Below are 27,200 nucleotides of genomic sequence, written 5' to 3' on the forward strand. Positions count from 1 at the left end.
GGCTCTGTGAGACGCATTTACATTTCTATCATTCTGAGTTCTAATCAATGAGACAAACAGATGGCGAAATCAGAGCTGATATAAAGACTCATCACATAACACCGTATACGCGGCTCAGATATCCGTAAAATACTACCTTATTTACTGAAAATGGCGCAATCTGTGATGTAAGGTGTCATAATGTCTAATAATGGAACCCGATCAACAAGAATAACCCGCCTCATGTGCCAGTCACCTTAGTGATGCGACACAAATATTGCCAGGCCTGGCCACGCCCCTTTTGTTTAGGAAGAAACTAAAGCTGGTGGCATTTAGAGACTGAAATGGCGCAATATGAGACACTTTCATCACCATTCGCTCTGACATCCTCTGAGAAGTGACGTGTTAAGAAATGTTTTAAACATATGTCCCCCACATTTATTTAGGCCACTCCCCCAATCTAAGGCATTTCAGTCACATGTAGTGTATATGACCCCTCATTAAACCCCAAAACTATTACAGACCCCAGACCAAACTACCTAAATATAGAGTGCAGACCAGACCCCTAAACTAATGCAGTCAGTAGACCAGACCCCCAAAACTAATACAGAGCCTGATCGAACCCCATAAATTAATATAGACCCCAGAGCAGACCCACAAAACTAATATACACCCAGACCCCCTAAACTGACAGACACAGACTCCTAAATAAAAGGCCCATTTAGACGGGATGACTGTGGGGCAAACGATGCCCGTCCCCACACATACTGGCTGCGGCGCTGCTGCACGGGAGGTAGTATCGCTGGCTCACAGCGGGCGGCTGCAGGAGATTTCTCTCCTCGCTCCTCTCCATTGATATAACATAGCAGCCGTTCAGTACTGACCGGCTGCTATCTACACTGAGCGATCAGCTCATTGTCCATCGTTTATGCTGCATATGGAGCTGGACGATGAGCTGACCGATGATCGTTCAGTGTAAATAGCAGCCGTTCAGTACTAAACTGCCGTTATGTTAAGTGAATGGAAAGGGGCGGGGGAGAGCGAGAAGAGAAATCTCCTGCAGCTGCCCGGCCCCCTGCTGGCCGCTCTGTGAGTGAGCCGGTGATACTCGCTCTTGCACAAAAGCATGTGAGCAAGTACATGCGGGGACGAGTGGCGGGCATCGTTTGCCCAACATTTGTCCCGTCTAAATGGACCTTAAAGGGGTTGTCCCGCGCCGAAACGGGTTTTTTTTTTTTTCAACCCCCCCCCCGTTCGGCGCGAGACAACCCCGATGCAGGGAGGTAAAGAAAGCTCACCGGAGCGCTTACCTTAATCCCCGCGCTCCGGTGACTTCTCTACTCACCGCTGAAGATGGCCTCTTCCTCCGTGGACCGCAGCTCTTCTGTGCGGTCCACTGCCGATTCCAGCCTCCTGATTGGCTGGAATCGGCACGTGACGGGGCGGAGCTACACGGAGCTACACGGAGCCCCATAGAAGACTGCAGGAGACCCGGACTGCGCAAGCGCGGCTAATTTGGCCATCGGAGGCCAAAAATTAGTCGGCTCCATGGAGACGAGGACGCTAGCAACGGAGCAGGTAAGTATAAAACTTTTTATAACTTCTGTATGGCTCATAATTAATGCACAATGTACATTACAAAGTGCATTATTATGGCCATACAGAAGTGTATAACCCCACTTGCTGCCTCGGGACATCTCCTTTAAATAATGACCCCGGAATGAGCACACACCCTGGAAAATCCTACTGACCACCTCAGGGAAATGTACATCCAATGGAAAGTCAAGAAATGACTTGAATGGAATGTTTATTTAGCTATCTTGTCCATACAAAGGATATATTGTTTCTGCCACATTGTGTGCTAGTAGTGGCAGTTTAGGTAAAGCTCACACTTAGGCCGGCTGCACACAAATGGATTTGCATTGCGGAATCCGAAGTTGGCGTCCACACCAAATACCGTTCGTCGCACGCCATGGAAAATCGCTTCTTCCTGCACAGGCACAAAATCCAACTGCAATTTCCGTGAGCGGAGGAAGAATTGCAACATGCTCTATTTTCGTGAGGATTCCACACGGTCAGCATCCATTGAAGTCAATGGAAGCCGTCCGACCCGCTGCCCTTCCACGATTCATATTGCCAAAAGGTCGCGGATTCCGCGTCTTTGCCTAGTGACGACGCTGGATAAAAAAAAATGTAGAAAAAAGCCGTCCGGACCATCCACAGTACAGGAAATCTGCTGGCCGGGCACAGGGTCGGATGCCGCTGTGGGCTCCCGTATGCGGAGTCGGACCCATTCGTGTGCAGGTGGCCTTATAGCTTTCCTGGAGTGTTCAGTCTGTGGACAATCGCCTGATGCTCCAACAATAGTCGGTCATCATATCGATATCCAGTCTACCCTGAAGTCGTCCCTCCATGACCTTCAAATATAACTGATATCTGGAGAGCGGTGATGTCACTGCTGTACAATATAACTAATCCGGAGAGTGATGATATCACTACTGTATAATATAACTGATATCTGGAGAGTGATGATGTCACTACTGTACAATATTAGTAATATCTGGAGAGCAGTGATGTCACTGTTGTATAATATGTCATGTCTAGAAAGTGGTGTTGTCACTGTTGTCTCATATTAATGATATCTGGAGAGGGGTGATGATACTGCTTTATAATATTACTGATATATAGAGGGCAGTACTGTCACTGCTGTACAATATAACTGATAGCTGGAGAGAAGTCATGTCACTGCTGTATAATATTAGTGATATATGGAGGTGGTGATGTCACTGCTGTTAAATATTAGTGATATATGGAGAGCGGTGATGTCACTGCTGTTAAATATTAGTGATATATGGAGAGTGGTGATGTCACTGCTGTATAATATTAGTGATATATGGAGGTGGTGATGTCACTGCTGTATAATATTAGTGATATATGGAGAGTGGTGATGTCACTGTTGAATAATATTCCGCAGCATGTACATTGAGCTATTAGGTTTAATAGAATCTAATAGCTGAAGTGAAACGCTGCGGATTTCCAACGCGTTTTACATGGTGGAAATACGGCTGTGGGAATTAGGCCCAATTGTTGTATTGTTTTGCATTTATCCATGCCTGAAAGCGCTGCGGAATAAGTTGGCGCTATACAAATAAAGATTATTATTATATAACTGAGCGGTGATGTCACTGCAGAATAATACAACTCATACCTGGAGAGCGGTGATGTCACTGCTGTATAATATAACTGATTGCTGGAGAGCGGTGATGTCACTACTGTATAATATAACTGATTGCTGGAGAGCGGTGATGTCACTGCTGAATAATACAACTCATACCTGGAGAGCGGTGATGTCACTGCTGTATAACTGATATCTGGAGAGCGGTGATGTCACTGCTGTATAATATAACTGATAGCTGGAGAGCGGTGATGTCACTGCTGTATAATATAACTGATTGCTGGAGAGCGGTGATGTCACTGCTGTATAATATAACTGATATCTGGAGAGCGGTGATGTCACTGCTGTATAATATAACTGATTGCTGGAGAGCGGTGATGTCACTGCTCTATAATATAACTGATAGCTGGAGACCGGTGATGTCACTGCTGTATAATATAACTCATACCTGGAGAGCGGTGATGTCACTGCTGAATAATACAACTCATACCTGGAGAGCGGTGATGTCACTGCTGTATAACTGATATCTGGAGAGCGGTGATGTCACTGCTGTATAATATAACTGATAGCTGGAGAGCGGTGATGTCACTGCTGTATAATATAACTGATTGCTGGAGAGCGGTGATGTCACTGCTGTATAATATAACTGATATCTGGAGAGCGGTGATGTCACTGCTGTATAATATAACTGATATCTGGAGAGCGGTGATGTCACTGCTGTATAATATAACTGATTGCTGGAGAGCGGTGATGTCACTGCTCTATAATATAACTGATAGCTGGAGACCGGTGATGTCACTGCTGTATAATATAACTCATACCTGGAGAGCGGTGATGTCACTGCTGTATAATATAACTGATATCTGGAGAGCGGTGATGTCACTGCTGTATAATATAACTGATACCTGGAGAGCGGTGATGTCACTGCTGTATAATATAACTGATATCTGCAGAGCGGTGATGTCACTGCTGTATGATATAACTGATATCTGCAGAGTGGTGATGTCACTGCTGTATGATATAACTGATATCTGCAGAGCGGTGATGTCACTGCTGTATGATATAAGTCAATGATACATAATAACTCTTTGTATTTTGTATGTGGGATTCTCTGTGTATAATAACTGTTACTTGTCTTGTTATGTCATCAGAGGATTTTCTCACCCTTTTTTCTGAACGCAGACGTCACGGAACCCTGGGCTCTGACAGGTGGGCGTGGTGTAGATTAGACCCCGCCTTCCTGGGCGCTGATTAGTTGGAGGTTTCTGAGGGTTGTAGGTGGGAGGGGAGGGGAGAACGGAGCGGGACGATCTGTGGCGACCGTAATCATGTTCTTCTGGAGGAGGTGGCGGAGCGGAGATCGTGAGATCCCAGCCAGCAGCGGCACAGGAGCGAAGCTGAAGCACCCGGGACTGCAGAGCCTGGGGCATCCAGAATCAGGGGTGCAGAACCAGGAGCATCAAGATCCTGGGGTGCAGAGCCCGGAGCATCAGGAACCAGGGCTGCAGAGCCCGGAGCATCAGGAACCAGGGCTGCAGAGCCCGGAGCATCAGGAACCAGGGCTGCAGAGCCCGGAGCATCAAGAACCAGGGCTGCAGAGCCCGGAGCATCAGGAACCAGGGCTGCAGAGCTCGGAGCATCAGGAACTAGAGGTGCAGAGCTCGGAGCATCAGGAACCAGGGCTGCAGAGCCCGGAGCATCAGGAACCTGGAGCGCAGAGCCCGGAGCATCAAAAACTAGAGGTGCAGAGCCCGGAGCATCAGGAACTAGAGGTGCAGAGCCCGGAGCATCAAGAACCAGGGCTGCAGAGCCCGGAGCATCAAGAACCAGGGCTGCAGAGCCCGGAGCATCAGGAACTAGAGGTGCAGAGCCCGGAGCATCAGGAACCAGGGCTGCAAAGCCCATTGCATTCCGAACCAGGGGTGCCGATGTAAAATCATCCAGAACAAAATTGCAGAACCCGGAGCATCCAAAGCCAGGGGTGGAGAACTCGGGGCATTTAGAACAAGCAGTGTAGAACCAGAAACTCCTAGAACCAGGGGAGCAGAAATCCCGAACCCCTAGAATCTGAGCTGGGAGAGCAGCCGCTGCGCCCCCGGAGCCCCAACTCAGCTGCTGCAGCTTCAGAGTTTGTTCTTCTCTCTCGTGGATCAGCTGTTGGCACCGGGGCTGGAGCTCTGCCCCTTCCTCCACCAGTGCCCCAGGACCTTCAGCACTGACCCTCAGGATTGTGCCCCCTCCTCCACCAGTGCCCCAGGACCTTCAGCACTGACCCTCAGGATTGTGCCCCTTCCTCCACCAGTTCCCCAGGAGCTCCAGCACTGACCCTCAGAATTGTGCCCCCTCCTCCACCAGTGCCCCAGGACCTTCAGCACTGACCCTCAGGATTGTGCCCCCTCCTCCACTAGTGCCCCAGGACCTTCAGCACTGATCCTCAGGATTGTGCCCCCTCCTCCACCAGTGCCCCAGGACCCTCAGCACTGACCCTCAGGATTGTGCCCCCTCCTGCCCCAGGAGCTTCAGCATTGACCCCAGGTCTCTGCATTCTCATCACCTGTGAACTCTTGACCTTACCTCCATGTTCCCTCCACCCCTCCTCCTCCACTGACCCCCTAGGATCTGCAGGATTCATGGGGGGCGGCTGGGTGTCCCCTGACTGCAGGAACTGGACTGGTCCCACGGACTCTACAGAGGACAGTCCCTTGCTTTCCCCCTCTGGGATGTCCCACCAATGGATTATCAGCATGACCATCCTTATGACCACTATCATCCTCCTCATCCTCATGGGCAACATCATGGTCATTGTGGCCATTACCAAGAACCAGAGACTGCAGACCTTGACCAATGTGTTCATCACCTCCCTGGCCTGTGCAGACCTCATCATGGGGCTCTTCGTGGTGCCTCTGGGAGCCACCCTTGTGGTGAGTGGCACCTGGCTGTATGGCTCCATCCTATGTGAGTTCTGGACTTCTGTGGATGTTCTGTGTGTCACTGCCAGTATAGATACCTTGTGCGTCATCGCCATCGACAGGTACATTGCCATCACCTCACCCTTCCGTTACCAGAGCCTCCTCACCAAAGCAAGAGCCAAGGGTATTGTGTGCATGGTGTGGGCCATCTCCACCCTGGTCTCCTTCCTGCCCATCATGATGCACTGGTGGAGGGATACTGCCGACCCCGAGGCTTTGAGCTGCTATGAGGATCCCGGGTGCTGTGACTTTGTCACCAACAGAGCCTACGCCATCGCCTCCTCAATCATCTCCTTCTACATCCCCCTGGTTGTCATGATTTTCGTCTACTTCAGGGTCTTCAAGGAGGCCAAGAAACAAATGAAGAAAATTGATAAATGTGAGGGCAGGTTCCACCACAACCAGTCCCTGAGCCATGTCCGCTCCAGCAGAAGAAGACTCTCTAAAATGCTGGTGGCCAAGGAGCATAAAGCCCTGAAGACCTTGGGCATCATCATGGGCACCTTCACCCTCTGCTGGTTGCCCTTTTTCTTGGCCAACATCGTAAATGTCTTTTACAGGAATCTGATCCCTGGCAAGCTCTTCTTATTCTTGAACTGGTTGGGTTATGTCAACTCCATCTTCAACCCCATCATCTACTGCCGGAGCCCGGACTTCAGAAAGGCCTTCAAGAGGCTCCTGTGCTGCCCCAGGGTGGTAGACAGAAGGCTTCGTGCCACCGGCGACCCCTCCAGACAATCTGCAGGTTGTGCAAACTCTCTAGATACCAATGCCCTGGCAACATGGTCTGAGTGTAATGGCACCCAGCAATCCCTGGAGACGGCTTAGTTCCCACCATGCTGGCATTGATATGAAGTGGTGGGCAATATGAGGTTGGCTCTCTTGTGGGCTCCTCAGATGGGGTCTCTGAAGTACTTTACTTGCTGCAGATACCTGTCTGGTGGCTCCACTCAGGGATATTGAACTGAATAAGAAGGGGAATTATGTGTCCCCCAGAACAGAGCTAACTGGCACTGCCCCTCTCCTACGGTTGGCATGGCAGGTTTCCATGCTGCGGGCACAGTGAGGATTTATTGCTCTTTTTGTTACTTTATGTAATAGTTTCCTTCTGACCAGAGATTGTGCACAGTGGGGTACGGGCTCTGCAATGACGGGGCCCCTCTGCTGTCTGGGGCCCCTCTGGCTCTACTGCCTTGTGTTTGTATAATTTATTATTTGCTGACCTCTACCTCAGATTGTGCACATTGCACACAACACGCAACCTAATATGTTTATATTAAACAGATCATTATGGGGGTGGGGGAAGGCTGGTGGTTACACCCCGGGGGCGGCTCCGATACCCTGCTCTGTAGGTTTGGGCACAGATGAAATGCCACAAGCTCTTGGTAGAACTACAACTCCCAGCCTGTCCCATTCCTTTTCAGTCTGGGAGATCACACTGAGCTGCAGAGCTATTAACTATAACTCCCATCTGAAGCGCCACAAGTTGCCTTAAAGATATTCGGTTGAGAACTACAAGTCCCATCATGTCTTATCAGCAAATTAAGTAATTTTACTAACAGTGGCTGTCAGTTCTTGTAGAACTACTACTCCCAGGCAGAATTGTAATGCTGAGCCTATTAGTCCCACGGGAGCTACAGAGCCGTCCGTTATTCTTAAGAGGTTAAATTGCCATTGTAGGACTACAACTCCCAGTGGGATGAGTCAGGATGAGGATTTCACATCCACAGTAGCTGAAGTGGGTTGCTGAGCTTTGTAGTTCTACCAGATCTCAAGAGATGCCGGGGGTTAACAGTCTTGTAGTAACGAGTGCTTAGCGGGGGTTACATATATGAAATGTTGCCTGGTAAATGTCGCAGCCGTGTGGCATCCGCATCCAGGTGCGGTTTCTCAGGTGTGTTAAGCGCCTCTTCTGAATGCCCGCTAAATTTCGCACTCAGCGGTAGCGAGCAGCAGGATGGTTATTTATTGCTTTATGTTCCTGCTACATCCATAAATTAAAAATGGCGCCAAGGCATGTTCTTCCTGACTCTTGTAAAGGAGTCCAGGTATGACGGGTGCCATCTGCGCCAGCGTCCATATTTATACGTCTGCCCAAAAGTCTCCATTCGAGTAGATGCAACATGGACGACATTTCCCAGGCGTGACGTGTTGTATGCTCCGCCCCCAAGGTCACCAGCAGCAGGGAGACTGTGAATGAAATAAAACCAGTTTGGACCCGGATCCGGCGCCATTTCTTATTTCGCTGTGACTGATGATGAATTCAGTGTGTGACGGATATCCGTGTTCAGACGGCGCGGTCGTACGCTGCGGCAGCGGGCTCTGTGCGGCTGGTCGGCTGCCCTGGGTGACACGGCTGCTTCTTCCATCAGATAGATGTGCTGAAAGTGGCGCAGCATGTGGAAAAGTCAACCGCAGCCTGTGTGGAGCCGCCGCATTAACCCTTCACATCCCATCAGCAGAGAGCAATCATATTCTACCGGCCTCATAGAGGATGAGGGTTTGTTTCCTGCTTATGTAAATGCAGTATCTCACTAGGTCTCACTGTCATTATCACTGACCCCAGGAGCTCACAATCTAATCTTTCAGTCTCACACACAATGTGTAGGGCCTCTTACATGGGCTGACAGTTATTTAGACGGCTGTACGAGCGCTGATGTCACTGCTAAGGTCGCCAGCGCTCGTGCAGAGCATTTACACAGAAAGACTTCTCCGCTGGATCGCGGGCTATGTGTGAAGCACTGAGTGGGGAGCGTTTACACGCAACACGAAGACCGCGATCCAGCGAAGGGTTTTAAGCTGAATGAGAAGTTATCTTAACAACCTGTGAATGAACAGTGAATCATTCTTGTGCATTTACACTGAACGATTGTCGCTCCAAGTCCTTCGTTTTGAGCAATCATCCTTACATGAAAAAGGACCAAATCATCCCCATCATCCCTGACCCCAGGAGCTAGCTATCTAATTATTGATTTTTCTATGTATCTATCTCATATCTGTCTCAATTGCATCTATCTATTTATCTATCTAATCTCAATGTGTCTCATATCTACGTATGGATGTGTCTATCTAATTTGTATCTCTCTAGATCTATCACTCGTTTCTATCTATCCCATATCTCTGTGAATCTATCAATCTATCCATCTCATATCTAAGTGTCTCATATGTATCGATCTATCTCAAATCTTTCTATGTATCTACCCATCTGTCTGTCTTTTTCATATCTATCTATCTCATATCTCTCTATCTATCTATCTATCTATCTATCTATCTATCTATCTATCTATCTCCTATCTATCTATCTCCTATCTATCTATCTATCTATCTATCTATCTATCTATCTATCTATCTATCTCCTATCTATCTATCTATCTATCTCCTATCTATCTATCTATCTCATATCTCTCTATCTGTCTATCTATCTATCTATCTATCTATCTCCTATCTATCTATCTCCTATCTATCTATCTATCTATCTCCTATCTATCTATCTATCTATCTCATATCTATCTATCTCATATCTATCTATCTATCTATCTATCTATCTATCTATCTCATATCTATCTCCTATCTATCTCCTATCTATCTCCTATCTATCTATCTATCTATCTATCTATCTATCTATCTATCTATCTATCTATCTATCTATCTATCTATCTATCTATTTATCTATCTATCTCATATCTATCTCATATCTATCTATCTATCTCCTATCTATCTATCTCATATCTATCTATCTATCTATCTATCTATCTATCTATCTATCTATCTATCTATCTCATATCTATCTATCTATCTCATATCTATCTATCTATCTATCTCCTATCTATCTATCTATCTATCTATCTCATATCTATCTATCTATCCATCTATCTATCTCCTATCTATCTATCTATCTACTATCTATCTATCTATCTATCTATCTATCTATCTATCTATCTATCCATCTATCTATCTCCTATCTATCTATCTATCTATCTCCTATCTATCTATCTATCTATCTATCTATCTATCTATCTATCTATCTATCTATCTCCTATCTATCTATCTCATATCTATCTATCTATCTATCTATCTATCTATCTATCTATCTATCTATCTATCTCCTATCTATCTATCTATCTATCTATCTCCTATCTATCTATCTATCTCATATCTATCTATATATCCATCTATCTATCTCCTATCTATCTATCTATCTATCTATCTATCTCCTATCTATCTATCTATCTATCTATCTCATATCTATCTATCTATCTCCTATCTATCTATCTATCTATCTATCTATCTATCTCATATCTATCTATCTATCTATCTATCTATCTCATATCTATCTATCTATCTATCTATCTATCTATCTATCTATCTATCTATCTATCTATCTATCTCATATATCTGAATCTATCTAATTATCTCTATGTATCTATCTATTTCCTATTTATCTCATATATCTCTATCTCAATTGTACTTATCTATTTTTCTGTCTATCCCATATCTATTTAACTTTCAGTCTATTTCATATCTATTTAATTATTGATTTTTTTATATATTTAATATTTATTACTTATCTATCTCATATCGGTCTCATTTGTATCTATCTATCTATCTATCTATCTATCTATCTATCTATCTATCTATCTATCTATCTATCTATCCCATATCTCTGAATCTATGTAATTATCTATCCATCTACTGTGTTTTCCCAAAAAGAGGCATAGGGTCTTATTTTAGGGGGGTGTCTTATACTCACCTAGCAGGTGCCGTTTGGGTCTTCCCTGTCGGGCTGTGGCACTCTGGCAGGTTTCCATGTAGTCCTTAATGCCAACAGAGCATGTCTTGCCCGTGATTGGGCATGAATACCCCGCCTCCAGCAAGCGATTGCTCTTATTGGTTCAGGAGCATCGCATCAGCCAATCAAAGCTGACACTCGATGAAACAATCACAGTCATTCATCTATCAATCTTATATATCTCTATCTCAATTGCAACTCTATCCTATATCTATCTATCTATCTATCTATCTATCTATCTATCTATCTATCTATCTATCTATCTCCTATCTATCTATCTATCTATCTATCTATCTATCTATCTATCTATGTATCTCATATCTATCTATCTATCTATCTATCTATCTCATATCCATCTATCTATCTATCTCATTTCTATCTATCTATCTAATATCTATCTATCTCCTATCTATCTCATTTCTATCTATCTATCTATCTCATATCTATCTATCTATCTATCTATCTATCTATCTATCTATCTATCTCATAATCTATCTATCTATCTATCTCATATCTATCTATCTATCTATCTCCTATCTATCTATGTATCTCCTATCTATGTATCTCCTATCTATCTATCTCCTATCTATCTATCTATCTATCTATCTATCTATCTCCTATCTATCTATTTCATATCTATCTATCTATTTCATATCTATCTAATTATCTGTCTATCTCTTACCTATCAATTTAACTATTTCGCATATCTATATATTTCTCTATCTATCTCATATCTATCTATCTGCTTTCTCTCTATATTCTATCTATCTATTTCATGTATATCTATCTCATATCTATCTATCTATCTATCTTATAGATAGATAGAATATAGAGAGAAAGAGGCTTATATTTTAAGCATTCTCGAAAAAAGTCCTGAAAAATCGTGCTAGGGCTCATTTTCAGGGTAGGTCTAATTTTCAGGGAAACAGGATATCTATCCTATCTATCTATCTATCTATCTATCTATCTATCTATCTATCTATCTATCTATCTATCTATCTCATATCTGTTTACCTCCTTCATATCTATCTATTAATGTATCTCATATCTATCTTTCTCTCTATATTATATCTATGTATCTTTCTCAAATCTATTTCCTCATTTGTATATCTATCTATCCACCTCATCTATATCTATCTCATATTTATCTATCTATCTATCTCATCTATATCTATCATCTATCTATCTATCTATATCATATCTATCTATTTATCTATCTATTATCTGTCTATCCATCTATATATTTATTATCTATCTACCAATCTTCTATCTATCTCATATCTATCTATCTATCTATCATATCTATGTATCTATCTATCTATCCATCTCATATCTATCTATCTATCCATCTCATATCTATCTATCTAATATCTATCTACCTAACTCATATCTATCTATCTCCTATCTATCTATCTATCTATCTATCTATCTATCTAATATCTATCTATCTCATATCTATCTATCTAATATCTACATATGTATCTCCTATCTATCTATCTATCTATCTATCTATCTATCTATCTATCTCATATCTATATATGTATCTCATATCTATCTATCTATCTCATATCTATCTATCTATCTATCTATCTATCTATCTCATATCTATCTGTCTCATATCTATCTATTTATCTATCTATATCTGTCTCATATCTATCTTTCTTTCTATCTATCTCATATCTATCTCCTATCTGTCTATCTAGCTCATACCTATGTATCTATATCTATCTATCTATCTTATATCTATCTCTATCTATCTATCTAGCTCATATCTATGTATCTATCTCATATCTATCTCATATCTCTCTATGTATCTCATATCTATCTATCTATCTATCTTATATCTATCTGTCTCATATCTATCTATCTATCTATCTATCTCATATCTATCTCCTATCTATCTATCTATCTATCTATCTCATATCTCTCTATGTATCTCCTATCTATCTATCTATCTCATATCTCTCTATGTATCTCATATCTATCTATCTATCTATCTATCTATCTATCTATCTATCTCCTATCTATCTATCTATCTATCTATCTATCTATCTATCTATCTATCTATCTATCTATCTCATATCTATCTCCTATCTGTCTATCTAGCTCATATCTATGTATATCTATCTATCTATCTATCTATCTATCTATCTATCTATCTATCTATCTATCTCATATCTATCTACCTTGTTTCCCTGAAAATAAGACAGGGTCTTATATTAATTTTTGTTCCAAAAGATTTTACTTTTTTACATGTATAGCTTGGAAACTATTCAAATTAACTTTTTTAAATTTAACTCTAACTAGGGTTTATTTTCAGAGTAGGGCTTATATTTCCATCATCCTTGAAAAAGTCCTGAAATATTGTGCTAGGGCTCGTTTTCGGGGTAGGTCTAATTTTCAGGGAAACAGGGTATCTATCTATCTATCTATTTATATCATATCTATCTATCTATTAATGTATCTCATAGCTATCTTTCTCTCTATATTATATCTATGTATCTTTCTCAAATCTATTTCCTCATTTGTATATCTATCTATCTATCTATCTATCTATCTATCTATCTACCTACCTCATCTATATCTATCTCGTATCTATCTATCTATCTCATCTATATCTATCTCCTATCTATCTATATCATATCTATCTATCTATTTATCTATCTATTATCTGTCTATCCATCTATATATTTATTATCTATCTACCAATCTTCTATCTATCTCATATCTATCTATCATATCTATCTATGTATCTATCTCTCTATCTATCCATCTCATATCTATCTATCTATCTATCTAATATCTATCTATCTATCTCCTATCTATCTATCTATCTATCTCATATCTATCTATCTAATATCTATATATGTATCTCATATCTATCTATCTCATATCTATCTGTCTCATATCTATCTATTTATCTATCTATCTATATCTGTCTCATATCTATCTTTCTTTCTATCTATCTCATATCTATCTCCTATCTGTCTATCTAGCTCATATCTATGTATCTTTATATATCTATCTATCTTATATCTATCTATCTGTCTCATATCTATCTATCTATCTTATATCTATCTATCTGTCTCATATCTATCTATATATCTAGCTCATATCTATGTATCTATCTATCTATCTATCTATCTATCTATCTATCTCATATCTATCTATCTATCTATCTATCTGTCTCATATGTATCTATCTCATTTCTATCTATCTGTCTCATATCTATCTATCTTATATCTATCTATCTGTCTCATATCTATCTATCTATCTTTCTCATATCTATCTCCTATCTATCTATCTCATATCTATCTATCTCATATCTCTCTATGTATCTCATATCTATCTATCTATCTCCTATCTATCTATCTATCTATCTATCTATCTATCTATCTATCTATCTATCTATCTATCTATCTCATATCTATCTATCTGTCTATCTATCTATCTATCTATCTATCTATCTATCTATCTATCTATCTCATATCTATCTACCCTGTTTCCCTGAAAATAAAACAGGGTCTTATATTAATTTTTGTTCCAAAAGATTTTACTTTTTTACATGTATAGCTTGGAAACTATTCAAATTAACTTTTTTAAATTTAACTCTAACTAGGGTTTATTTTCAGAGTAGGGCTTATATTTCCATCATCCTTGAAAAAGTCCTGAAATATTGTGCTAGGGCTCGTTTTCGGGGTAGGTCTAATTTTCAGGGAAACAGGGTATCTATCTATCTATCTATCTATTTATATCATATCTATCTTTCTCTCTATATTATATCTATGTATCTTTCTCAAATCTATTTCCTCATTTGTATATCTATCTATCTACCTACCTCATCTATATCTATCTCGTATCTATCTATCTATCTATCTCATCTATATCTATCTCCTATCTATCTATATCATATCTATCTATTTATCTATCTATTATCTGTCTATCCATCTATATATTTATCTATCTACCAATCTTCTATCTATCTCATATCTCTCTATGTATCTCATATCTATCTATCTATCTATCTCCTATCTATCTATCTATCTATCTATCTATCTATCTATCTATCTATCTATCTCATATCTATCTATCTGTCTATCTATCTATCTATCTATCTCATATCTATCTACCCTGTTTCCCTGAAAATAAGACAGGGTCTTATATTAATTTTTGTTCCAAAAGATTTTACTTTTTTACATGTATAGCTTGGAAACTATTCAAATTAACTTTTTTAAATTTAACTCTAACTAGGGTTTATTTTCAGAGTAGGGCTTATATTTCCATCATCCTTGAAAAAGTCCTGAAATATTGTGCTAGGGCTCGTTTTCGGGGTAGGTCTAATTTTCAGGGAAACAGGGTATCTATCTATCTATCTATTTATATCATATCTATCTATCTATTAATGTATCTCATATCTATCTTTCTCTCTATATTATATCTATGTATCTTTCTCAAATCTATTTCCTCATTTGTATATCTATCTATCTATCTATCTACCTACCTCATCTATATCTATCTCGTATCTATCTATCTATCTCATCTATATCTATCTCCTATCTATCTATATCATATCTATCTATCTATTTATCTATCTATTATCTGACTATCCATCTATATATTTATTATCTATCTACCAATCTTCTATCTATCTCATATCTATCTATCATATCTATCTATGTATCTATCTCTCTATCTATCCATCTCATATCTATCTATCTATCTATCTATCTATCTAATATCTATCTATCTATCTATCTATCTATCTATCTATCTATCTATCTATCTATCTCCTATCTATCTATCTATCTATCTATCTATCTCATATCTATCTATCTAATATCTATATATGTATCTCATATCTATCTATCTCATATCTATCTGTCTCATATCTATCTATTTATCTATCTATCTATATCTGTCTCATATCTATCTTTCTTTCTATCTATCTCATATCTATCTCCTATCTGTCTATCTCATATCTATGTATCTTTATATATCTATCTATCTTATATCTATCTATCTGTCTCATATCTATCTATCTATCTTATATCTATCTATCTGTCTCATATCTATCTATATATCTAGCTCATATCTATGTATCTATCTATCTATCTATCTCATATCTATCTATCTATCTATCTATCTATCTATCTATCTATCTATCTATCTATCTATCTGTCTCATATGTATCTATCTCATTTCTATCTATCTGTCTCATATCTATCTATCTATCTTTCTCATATCTATCTCCTATCTATCTATCTCATATCTATCTATCTCATATCTCTCTATGTATCTCATATCTATCTATCTATCTCCTATCTATCTATCTATCTATCTATCTATCTATCTATCTCATATCTATCTATCTGTCTATCTATCTATCTATCTATCTATCTATCTCATATCTATCTACCCTGTTTCCCTGAAAATAAGACAGGGTCTTATATTAATTTTTGTTCCAAAAGATTTTACTTTTTTACATGTATAGCTTGGAAACTATTCAAATTAACTTTTTTAAATTTAACTCTAACTAGGGTTTATTTTCAGAGTAGGGCTTATATTTCCATCATCCTTGAAAAAGTCCTGAAATATTGTGCTAGGGCTCGTTTTCGGGGTAGGTCTAATTTTCAGGGAAACAGGGTATCTATCTATCTATCTATCTATCTATTTATATCATATCTATCTTTCTCTCTATATTATATCTATGTATCTTTCTCAAATCTATTTCCTCATTTGTATATCTATCTATCTACCTACCTCATCTATATCTATCTCGTATCTATCTATCTATCTATCTCATCTATATCTATCTCCTATCTATCTATATCATATCTATCTATTTATCTATCTATTATCTGTCTATCCATCTATATATTTATTATCTATCTACCAATCTTCTATCTATCTCATATCTATCTATGTATCTATCTATCTATCTAATATCTATCTATCTCATATCTATCTATGTATCTATCTCTCTATCTATCCATCTCATATCTATCTATCTATCTATCTATCTCATAATCTATCTATCTCATATCTATCTATCTATCTATCTAATATCTATATATGTATCTCATATCTATCTATCTCATATCTATCTGTCTCATATCTATCTATTTATCTATCTATCTATATCTGTCTCATATCTATCTTTCTTTCTATCTATCTCATATCTATCTCCTATCTGTCTATCTAGCTCATATCTATGTATATCTATCTATCTATCTATCTATCTAGCTCATATCTATGTATCTATCTATCTCATATCTATCTATCTATCTATCTATCTATCTATCTATCTATCTATCTATCTATCTATCTATCTCATATCTCTCTATCTATCTATCTATCTATCTCATATCTCTCTATCTATCTATCTATCTATCTATCTATGTATCTATCTATCTCCTATCTATCTATCTATGTAATATTTCTGAAATTACCCGCAGCATGTCTTGTTTGCTGCGGGAATACGCGCGGACGACTTCTGTTGTAGTCAATGGAAGCCGCCCGTCACGCTATACTTCCGCTGTAGCACAGAGGGAGTATAGCATGCATACATGCCCTGCCCACCGGCGCGTCATGTGACAGCGCCGGCCCCTCATGCACAAGTGCCGGCAGTGTTATGCGGAAGCTACGCAGTGGATCCGGAGGTGAGTATGGGGTCTTTGTGGGGATGCCATAACGGACTCTGCTGCAGTATTCTGCTTGTGGAGCCCGTCACGGCCGTGAGCATGAGCCCTAAGGGTAGAAAAATACACTAAAACAATGTGGTTGCATAAATCTGCACACCCTAAAATGAACACTTTGTTGCTGCACCCTTTGACTTTATAGCAGCATTCAGTCTTTGGGTCGGTGTCTATCAGCCTGGAACCTCTTAACTTGGTAATCTCTGCCCACTCTTTATTGCAAAAGCTCCAAATCTTTCAGATAGCATCTCAGGTGTAGCGTCTTCTTCAGGCCACCCACAGATTATCAATGGGGTTCAGGTCTGGGTTCTGGCTGGGCCTTTCCAAAACTTGGATCTTCTTCTGGCGAAGCCATTTTCTTGTTGATTTGGAGGTCACTGCGGGTCTGGGGGGTCTTCTAGTGATGGCAGTGTTGGCTTTATATCAAACAGACCTTCTGGAATTATAGCCAACAAGTTCCCCCACGGTCTCATCAGACAGAACACGTCCCCCACAGACAGAACACGTCCCCCACAGACAGAACACGTCCTCCACAGACAGAACACGTCCTCCACAGACAGAACACGTCCCCCACAGACAGACCACGTCCTCCACAGACAGAACACGTCCTCCACAGACAGAACACGTCCTCCACAGACTTCTGGCAGATGGGATAGAGGTTCTAGTAAAATATGGCAGGGCTTGGAGGTTTTTCTTCATTGGAAAAGTCTTCCATCTTGTCTCCTCCCTCACAGCCCAGACTTATGAAGAATAAGGGAGATGGTCTTCACATGGTCTACACAACCAGGACTTGACAGAAACTCCTGCAGCTCCTCTAATATTGCTGTCAGACTTTTAGCCGCGTCAATCAACAATTTTCTTCTGGTCTCTTCATCAGTGTTTGAGGACGTCCAGCTTTTGGTGATGTCACTGCTGTGCCACTTTAAATTTACTTCTTGCTGACGTCTCCCCTGTGCTCCTTGGTACATGTAATGTCTTGGAGATGTCTTGGCCCCCTTCTCCTGACTGACACCTTCCAACAATCAGACCCCTTTGATGTGTTGTAAGATCTTTACCGACCAACTAAGAAAATGTCAGGAAAATCCTCCCAGAAGAGCTGAACTTTATATGGGGGACCCAGAATCCCTGTAATAATGGCAGCGGGGTGCAGACTGCTGTCTATCAGGAGGTTACATATGATTGGCTAATTCTGAACACACCCACACCCCTAAATATAAGAGGGTGTGAAGACTTATGCAATCATATTATTTAAGTTTTCAGTTTGTTTTTCACTGGAGTCGTCCCAATAACGGGTCACACGGGGGGATAAATATGAAATGATTCATCTTTGTTTGTCTGATTTGTTAACATGCATTCTTCTAGCGGTGCGGACACTTTGTATGGCCACTTAATGTGTCTCCAAGGTAACAGACCACAAACAATCCCTGTGTAGTCTGATGCTGCAGTCATGCATCCCCTTCCCACTGTATGACACATGCGTCTGCCTAACTCCAGCAGACGCTTCACCAGGACCGATACCTGATCTACGGTTTGGTGTTTACCGTCAGTGCCGCATCAAACGCTGGCAGTGAACCGGTAACCCACTGCTATGTTGGGCAGAGAGCTGTATAATGAAAGGGCAGCGTCTCGTATTCTCTCTGGTGATGCCCGTGCTTCTAACTGGTTTGAAACCTGATATATGTAGGGTTGCCACCCGGATGGTAATTAGGTGGAAAGACTATATTTATGTTTTACTAGCTATATTAATGGATAGTAAAAAATAATTGTCAGCTGAAAGCTGTCAGGGCAGTAACTGCAGAGCATCTAGTATGTCCCCCCTCCGCGGCTGTAATCAGACCTCTCCTCCCAGTGTTTGCGGTGCCACTATTACCATCTGGGCCACTATTGGGGGTCATTATTACTACTGGAGCCACAATGGGGATCACTATTACAATTGGGGCTACTATGGGTCTCAATATTACTACTGTGGCCACTATGGGGGGGCACTATTAATACTGGGGCCACTAAGGGTTTCACTATTACTATAGGGGGTATGATGGGGCCACTATTACTACTGGAAATATTGTGGGGGTCACTATTACCATTGGGTCACTATTGGAGTCACTTTTTTTTTTACTATGGGCACTATGGAATGCAATATTATTACTGGAACCACTAAGGGGGTCACTATTACCTTTGGCTTCACTATGGAGGTAACAATTACTACTGTGCGTACTCTGGGGACACTATTATTACTGAAACCACTATGGAGGTCATAATAACTACTGAAGACACTATGGGAAGGGGGGGGGGCATTATTACTACTGGAGTCACTATGAGGGCTAAAATTAACACTGGGGCCATTATGGGGGTTACTATTACTGCTGGAGCCACTATGGGCATAAACATTACTACTGGGGCCACTATGGGTACCACTATTACTACTTGGGGCAATTTGGAAGACATTATTAATACTGGGGTCACTATAAGGGTCACTATTACTACTGAAGTCACTATAGGGGCCAATATTATCATTGAGGCCACTATGGGGGTCAAAATTTCTATTGGGAGCACTACTTGGAACACTATTAGCATTAGAGTCACTATTTGGGAGAGTGTTACTGGGGGTACTATGGGAGATACTATTACGACTGCTACCACTATGGGGGTCACTATAACTACTGAAGCCACTACGGAGGTCACTATTACTACTGGGGGCACTATGAGGGTCACTATTACTTCTGGAGCCACTATGTGTGGTCACTATTGCTACTGGGGGCACTATGAGGGATACTATTAAGACTAGGCACACTATGGGGGACACTATTGCTAGTGGAGCCACTGGAGGGGTCACTATTACTACTGGAGCCACTAAAGGGCTCACTTTTACTACTGGCGGCGCTATGGGAAACACAATTACTAATGGAGCCACAATGGGGGTCACTATTTCAATTGGGGCTACTATGGGTATCACTATTACTACTGGGGCACTATGGGGCCACTATTAACCCTTTCCAATCCACTGTCTGACGTCTGAAGACATTATGATTTAAGGCTGTACAGCTCCGATGTTGGAAAACGTCCGTCGGGGTTCTCTTACTGTATATTGCCAGCCTCTCTGCTGGCGGAGCCTATCCAACGTGGTCCCTTATGCAGTACTGGCTTTAGCCAGCAGATAGCGCCGTTGTATAATGGCAGAAAAAGAGGAAGCCCCCAAGGAAAGCCAGCATACAAATTGGATTGGAGAGGGTTAATACTTGAGGCCACTAAGGGTGTCACTATTACTGTTGGGGGCATGATGAGGCCACTATTACTTCTGAAGCCACTATGGGGAACACTATTACTACTTGAGCCACTATGGGGGACATTATTACTACTGGAGCCACTATAGGGGTCACTATTACTACTGGAGCCACTATGGGGGTCACTATTACTACTGGAGCCACTATGGAACTCCCTTTTACTACTGTCAGCACTATGGGAAACACTATTACTAATGGCGCCACTATGAGCGTTACTATTACTACTGAAGCCACTATCACTTTTACTACTGGAGGCACAATGGGAAGCACTATTACTACTAGGACCACTATGGGGGACATTGTTACTACTGGTACCACCATGAGGGGTCACTATTACCATTGAGGCCACTATGGATGGGAGACACCCTTACTTCTAGGGCACACTCGTATGTTGGCCATAATTGCTATTGGGGCCACTATGAGGGTCACTATTACTACTGGCAGCACTATGAGGCACACTATTGTCATTGGGACTGCTATCCGGGTCACTATTACTATTGGAGCCACTACAGAGGTGGAGCGGTAGGACAAAATGGGTAACCACTAAATTGGCTTTCCTACCCTACAGGGTGGTAAGTCTGTCTAGTTATGGAGATGTTGGAAGTTTCACTACAGAATTAGGATGATTTACGGTTCAGGGTTATGGGAAAGCTTGGTGAAGTTCCCATAGAGGCCGTATTACTTTTCATCCAAATTTACTAGAAATGGCAGAATAAAATGCTCAATGATGATGATTGTGACACGGCGGGCATCTGAACAGCAGCACAATGAGGCTCCCAGAAGATGATCAGAACATGCTGGCGACTTCCGAGAGGATGGAAGATCTTGGAAGCAAACGGTGATTCCTTCCTGGTGCAGCTGAAGACGCAATTAAAATGTAAATGAGGTTTGGAGACCATGAAATGCGTCGTGTCGTATCGCGTGAAATGTCACGTCTGTGCGAATGAATTGAGATTTAATGTGTCTTCATATAGCAACGGAAGATTTATGATGTCACATCTCCCGCAAGACCCCGGAGAACATCGGTCCTGCAGTCTGATCAGACGTTATATCCAGTTATATCTGAGAATGCTGGCTGTCAACAATCAGTGGGAATAGAAATAACCGCCATTTGCAGTCACGGACAAGGCCAGCGGATCGTCTTCTATGGTATAGGACGGCGTTATCACTGTATATGACAGAAATAGCCATGGTATCTGCATTCCGAGGGTCATGCTCCGGAATGTGAGAGATTCACAGAAATGTTGGGGGCTGTCATATCACCATGTGGCGGTGTGATGCGTCTGGTGATGGAGCTCCTGACTATAGAGACGTTATCAGTGAGACCGCGACCACTGGTCATGCCTGGAATATTTTTCACTATAGAATGTCGCTCTCACATGACCAGGCCTACACGGCTCTATATACTGCACTTGGTGACCTCATCAGTATCAGGGGGACAACCAATATGGCCACCATGGCTGCAGCTGGAAGGGAAGGGGTAGCCCTGCGACTGGACAACACTGGGTACACTCAACAGAAGAAGACAAGGGGCGCCTGTACACAACCGTATTACAGAACCGCGATGTACAGAGCTGCACCCCCTCCTCCCTGATAATATACAGAAAATGTCATATGAACTTGCTAAAAAAATCGTGCTGCGCTCCGCCGGAAAATATGTTAGTGAAATGTCATTCTCTGAAATCATTGCTACCAGGGGAGAATACTGTGCCTCGTGGGGCTCCATGTGCCACCATACTGGCATGTGGCATTGTCCTGCACTCTATGGAGCTATAATGGTGGCATGCACCACAGTTCCACTGAGCTCCATGCAAGCGGCAGCTTTGTTGGGCCTTATTTGGCCCTGGGGCCATGAATTGGACAGCATAGTGATCAACAGGATCCTCTGGCTTTTTGTATTGGACTTAAAAAGGGCAAAAACTCTGCCAGAACCAAATGCATGGACACAAGTGAAAAGAAACTTTACTGCCCGTATGCTGCGGTTACTTCTGGAGGTAAGATTCGCGGATCCGGTGCTTCCCTGTTACGTATTTGGCTGCTCCTGGTTCTTCCAGCATCTGTTCCAAATTATCGGGGAACGTGATCTGGAAATGAAAATACAAATAGGATCTGGTACAAATCGCATCATCAGAACCAAGACGATGAATCCTGAATGTGTCCAGCCACCATATGTGACCGACTAAAAGACATGCGTAATTCTAGAATCATCAAGTCATTTGGAACCCCAGTCATGTGTGACCCTGGTCATCTGAGATCATCATCAGTAATCTGGGATAATCAGTCATCATGTACCTGTTGTCATCTGGGACTACCGATCATCTGGAATCATCAATCATCTGGGACCCCTGTCATCTAGGATTGTCAGTCAGCTGGGACTTTGCTCACCTGGATTCATCAGTTATCTGGAACCCAATCATCTGGGATTGACAGTAATCTAGATTCTCAGTCATCTAGACACTGCTCATCTGGAATCATTAGTCATCTGGGACCCAAATCATTTAAAATTGTCAGTCCTCTGGGACCACAATCATCTAACATCATCAGTCATTTGGAACCTCAAACATCTGGGAACCTGGTCATCTGGGATTGTCAGTCTTCAGGGACCTCCTGTCATCTGGGACCCTGGTCATCTGGGATCGTCAGTTCTCAGGGACCTCCTGTCATCTGGGACCCTGGTCATCTGGGATCGTCAGTGATCTGGGACCCCAGTCATGTGAGATTCATTTATCTGGGACCCCTAGGCACCTGGGATTGTCAGTCATCTGGGCCCTGGCTCATCTGGGACCCTGGTCATCTGAGATCGTCAGTTATCTGAGATCATCAGTCTTCAGGGACCCCTTGTCATCTGGAAGCCTCAGTTATCCGAGATTGTCAGCCATCAGGGATCTGATTGTCAGGTATCTGAGATTGTCAGTCATCTAAAATCATCAGTCATCTGGATTTCCAATCATCTGTGACTCCAATCATCTGAGACCGTCAGTCATCCGGGACCCCTAATATCTGAGATCTTCAATTATCTGGGACCTCAATGATCTATGACTTTGGTCATTTCGGATCCCCAGTCATCTGGAATAGTCAGTCACCAGGGGCCCCAGTCATCTGAGATTCTCAGGCTACTGGAATCGTCAGTCTTCATGGACCCCTGTTATCTGGGACCCCTGGTCATCTGTGATCATCAACCATCTGTGATCTTCAGTCATCTTGGACCCCTGGTGGTCTGAGATTGTTCGTCATCAGGGACCTCTGTCATGTAGGACCTCTAGTTATTTGAGATCATCATTCATCTGGGATCATCATCTGGAACCTCAGTCATTTGGCATTATCAGTCATCTGCGATCAATCATCTAAGACTCCGATCATGTGAGATCTTCAGTTATCTGGGACCCCCAGATATCTGGAATCATCAGTCATTTGGGACCCCCAGACATCTGGAATCATCAGTCATCTGGTCACCCCGGCCATGTGAGATCTTCAGTCATCTGAGTCTCCTGGACATCTGGGATCGTCCGTTATCTGAGACCAAAACCACCTGATATCATCAGTGATCTGGGATCATCAGTCAACTGGAACCTCAGTCACTTGGGACCTCAATCATCTTACATCATCAGTCATCTGGGAGCTCAGACATCTGAGATCCCTGGTCATCTGAGATTGTCAATTAATAGGGCCCTGCCATAATCTGGGACCTAGGTCCATCTGAGACCCCTGGTCATCTGTGATCTTCAGTCATCTGAGATCCTCAATCATCTGTGATCCCTAGTCATCTAGGATTGACAGTCACCTGGGATCATCAGTCATCTTGGATAGTCAGTAATCTCAGATCAGCAGTCATTTGTGATTCCAGTTATCTGAGACATGGTCACCTGGTATTGTTAGTCATCAGGGACCTCAGTCATCTGTGCTTCCCAGTCATCTATGCTTCTCAGTCATCTAGGATTGTCAGACATTTGAGACCTCTTGTCATCTGAGATCATGAATCATCTGAGTGATCTGGGACCTCAGTCACTTAGGACCCCAATCATCTGAGATCATTAGTCATCTGAAAGCTCAGACATCTGAGAATCCTAGTCATCTGAGATCATCAGACATTATGGACTCCCTATCATCTGGGACCCCTGGTATCTGGACTCCCAGTAATTTCAGATTGCTAGTCAGCTGGGACCCTAATCATCTGACATCAGTTATCAGGGAACGTCAGTTATCAGGGACCCAGGTCATATGAGATCCTCAGTCATCAGACATCCCCAGTTATCTGGGATTGTCAGCCATTAGGGACCCCCTGTCATCTGAGACCACCAGTCATCTAGGATCACCAAGTCTTTATGGACCCCCTGTCATCTTGAACCCCTGGTCGTCTAAGTTCATCAGTCAGCTGTGATTCATCAGTCATCTTGGACCCCAATCATGTGAGATTGTCAGTCATCTGGGATCCTCAGTCATTAGGGTACCCCTGTCATCTAAGATCAGGAATCATCTGAGTGATCTAGAGTCATCAGTCATCTGGGACCTCAGTCACTTGGGAACCCAACCATCTGAGATCGCCAGTCATCTGGGACCCCCGCTCATCTAGGATCGTCTGTCATCGGAAACCCCTGATCATCAGTCATCTGAGACCCCAATTATCTAAGATTGTCGGTCATCTAGGATCATCAGTCATCTGGGACTTCAATTATCTGAGATCATCAGTCATTTGGGAGCTCAGAAATCTGTGACCTCTGATCATCAGAGATTGTTAGTTATCTGAGACCCCAATCATCCGGGATCATCAGTCATCTGGAACCCCAATGACCTGAAATCATCTGTCATCTGACAGTCCAGACATGTGAGACCTCAGATCATCTAAGATCATTAGTCAATAGGGACCTTCTATCATCTAGGACCTTGGTAATCTGGGACATCTGGTCATCTGGGACCCCCAGTCATCTATGATCTTCAGTCATCTGGGACCTCAATCATTTGGACACTCTGGTCATGTGGGATTATAAATCATCTAGGAGTTCAGTCATCTAAGACCCCGAGTCATTCGGGACCTCAATCATCTGTCATCGTCAGTCATTTGGGGCCTCAGTCATCTGTCATCCCCAGACATCTGGAATAGTCAGTCATCTGGGACCTCCGTAATGTGAGATTCTCAGTCATCTGGGATCCCCAGTTATCTGGGACCTCAGTCATCTGGACAGCCTGGTCATCTAGGACCCAAGGCCATCTGTGATCTTTAGTAATCTGGGAACTCTGGTCATGTGGGATTGTCAGTCATCAGGGATCATCATTCACTTGCGACCCTGGTCACCTGAGATTGTCAGTCATCTGGTACAACTGGTATTCTGGGATCATCAGTCATCAGGGACCCCCAGTCATCTGGAACCACTGATCATCTAGGATCATCAGTCATCTGGGACCTCAATCATCAGGGACCCCTTGTCATATGGCATTGAAAGTCATCTGGGATCATCAGTTATTTGAGAATCTCCAGTCATTTTAGATAGTCTTCTGAGACCCTCACAATCTGAGATCATCAGTGATCTGGGATCATTAGCCATCTTGGACCTCAGTCACTTGGGACCCCAGTCATGTGGGAGCTCAGACATCTGAGACCCCTGGTCATCTGAGATCATTAGTCAATAGAGGCTCCCTATGATCTGGGGCTCTTATTATTTGTGATGCCCCTGAGATTGGCAGTCAACTGGGACCCCATTCATTTAAGTCATCTCGGATTGTCAATCATCTGGGAACCTGGTCATCTGCCATCATCAGTCATTTCAGACCTCAGTTATCAGAGACCTTTGGAGCTCTGTGATCATCAGTCATCTGGGAACCCTGGTCATCTGGGATTGCCAAATCATCTGGGACCTTTGTAATGTGAGATTTTCAGTCTTCTGGGATCTTCAGTCATCTGTGACTTCAGTGAACTGGCAGCCTGGTCGTCTGGGACCCCTAGCCATCTGTGATCTTTAGTTATCTGGGATGGTCAGTCAACTAGGACCCCAGTCAACTGAGATCGTCAGTCATCTGGGACCCTGGTAATGAGAGGTTGTCAATCAGAGATTGTCATCAGGAGTCATCGGTCACCTGTGTTCCTGATGTTCTGAGACTGTCAGTCATCTGGGACCCCCGGTCACCTGGGATCATCAGTTATGTGGGACCCTCAGTCATCGGGGACTGTCTGTCATCTAAGGTTCTGGTTATCTGGGACCTCCCATTAACCAGTAACTGTCATTCATCTGGGATGAACAGCCATCTGGGACCTCTATCATCTGGAGACAGACTGAGGAAACTAGTTTTCTCCTTCTCGTCCATGGCGACAGGTTCTCT

General features: G+C 42.3%; 1 protein-coding gene across 1 annotated transcript; it reads left to right on the forward strand.

The window, feature by feature from the left end:
- The first annotated feature begins 4,487 nt into the window (after positions 1–4,487).
- ADRB1 (adrenoceptor beta 1) lies at positions 4,488–9,053 on the forward strand. Its single transcript, XM_066601477.1, has one exon. It carries the CDS (start codon positions 5,785–5,787, stop codon positions 6,949–6,951), a length of 1,167 nt encoding a protein of 388 aa, XP_066457574.1. The 5' UTR covers positions 4,488–5,784; the 3' UTR covers positions 6,952–9,053.
- The last annotated feature ends 18,147 nt before the right edge of the window (positions 9,054–27,200 follow it).

This window comes from Eleutherodactylus coqui, chromosome 4 (assembly GCF_035609145.1).
Source record: "Eleutherodactylus coqui strain aEleCoq1 chromosome 4, aEleCoq1.hap1, whole genome shotgun sequence".
NCBI lineage: Eukaryota > Metazoa > Chordata > Amphibia > Anura > Eleutherodactylidae > Eleutherodactylus > Eleutherodactylus coqui.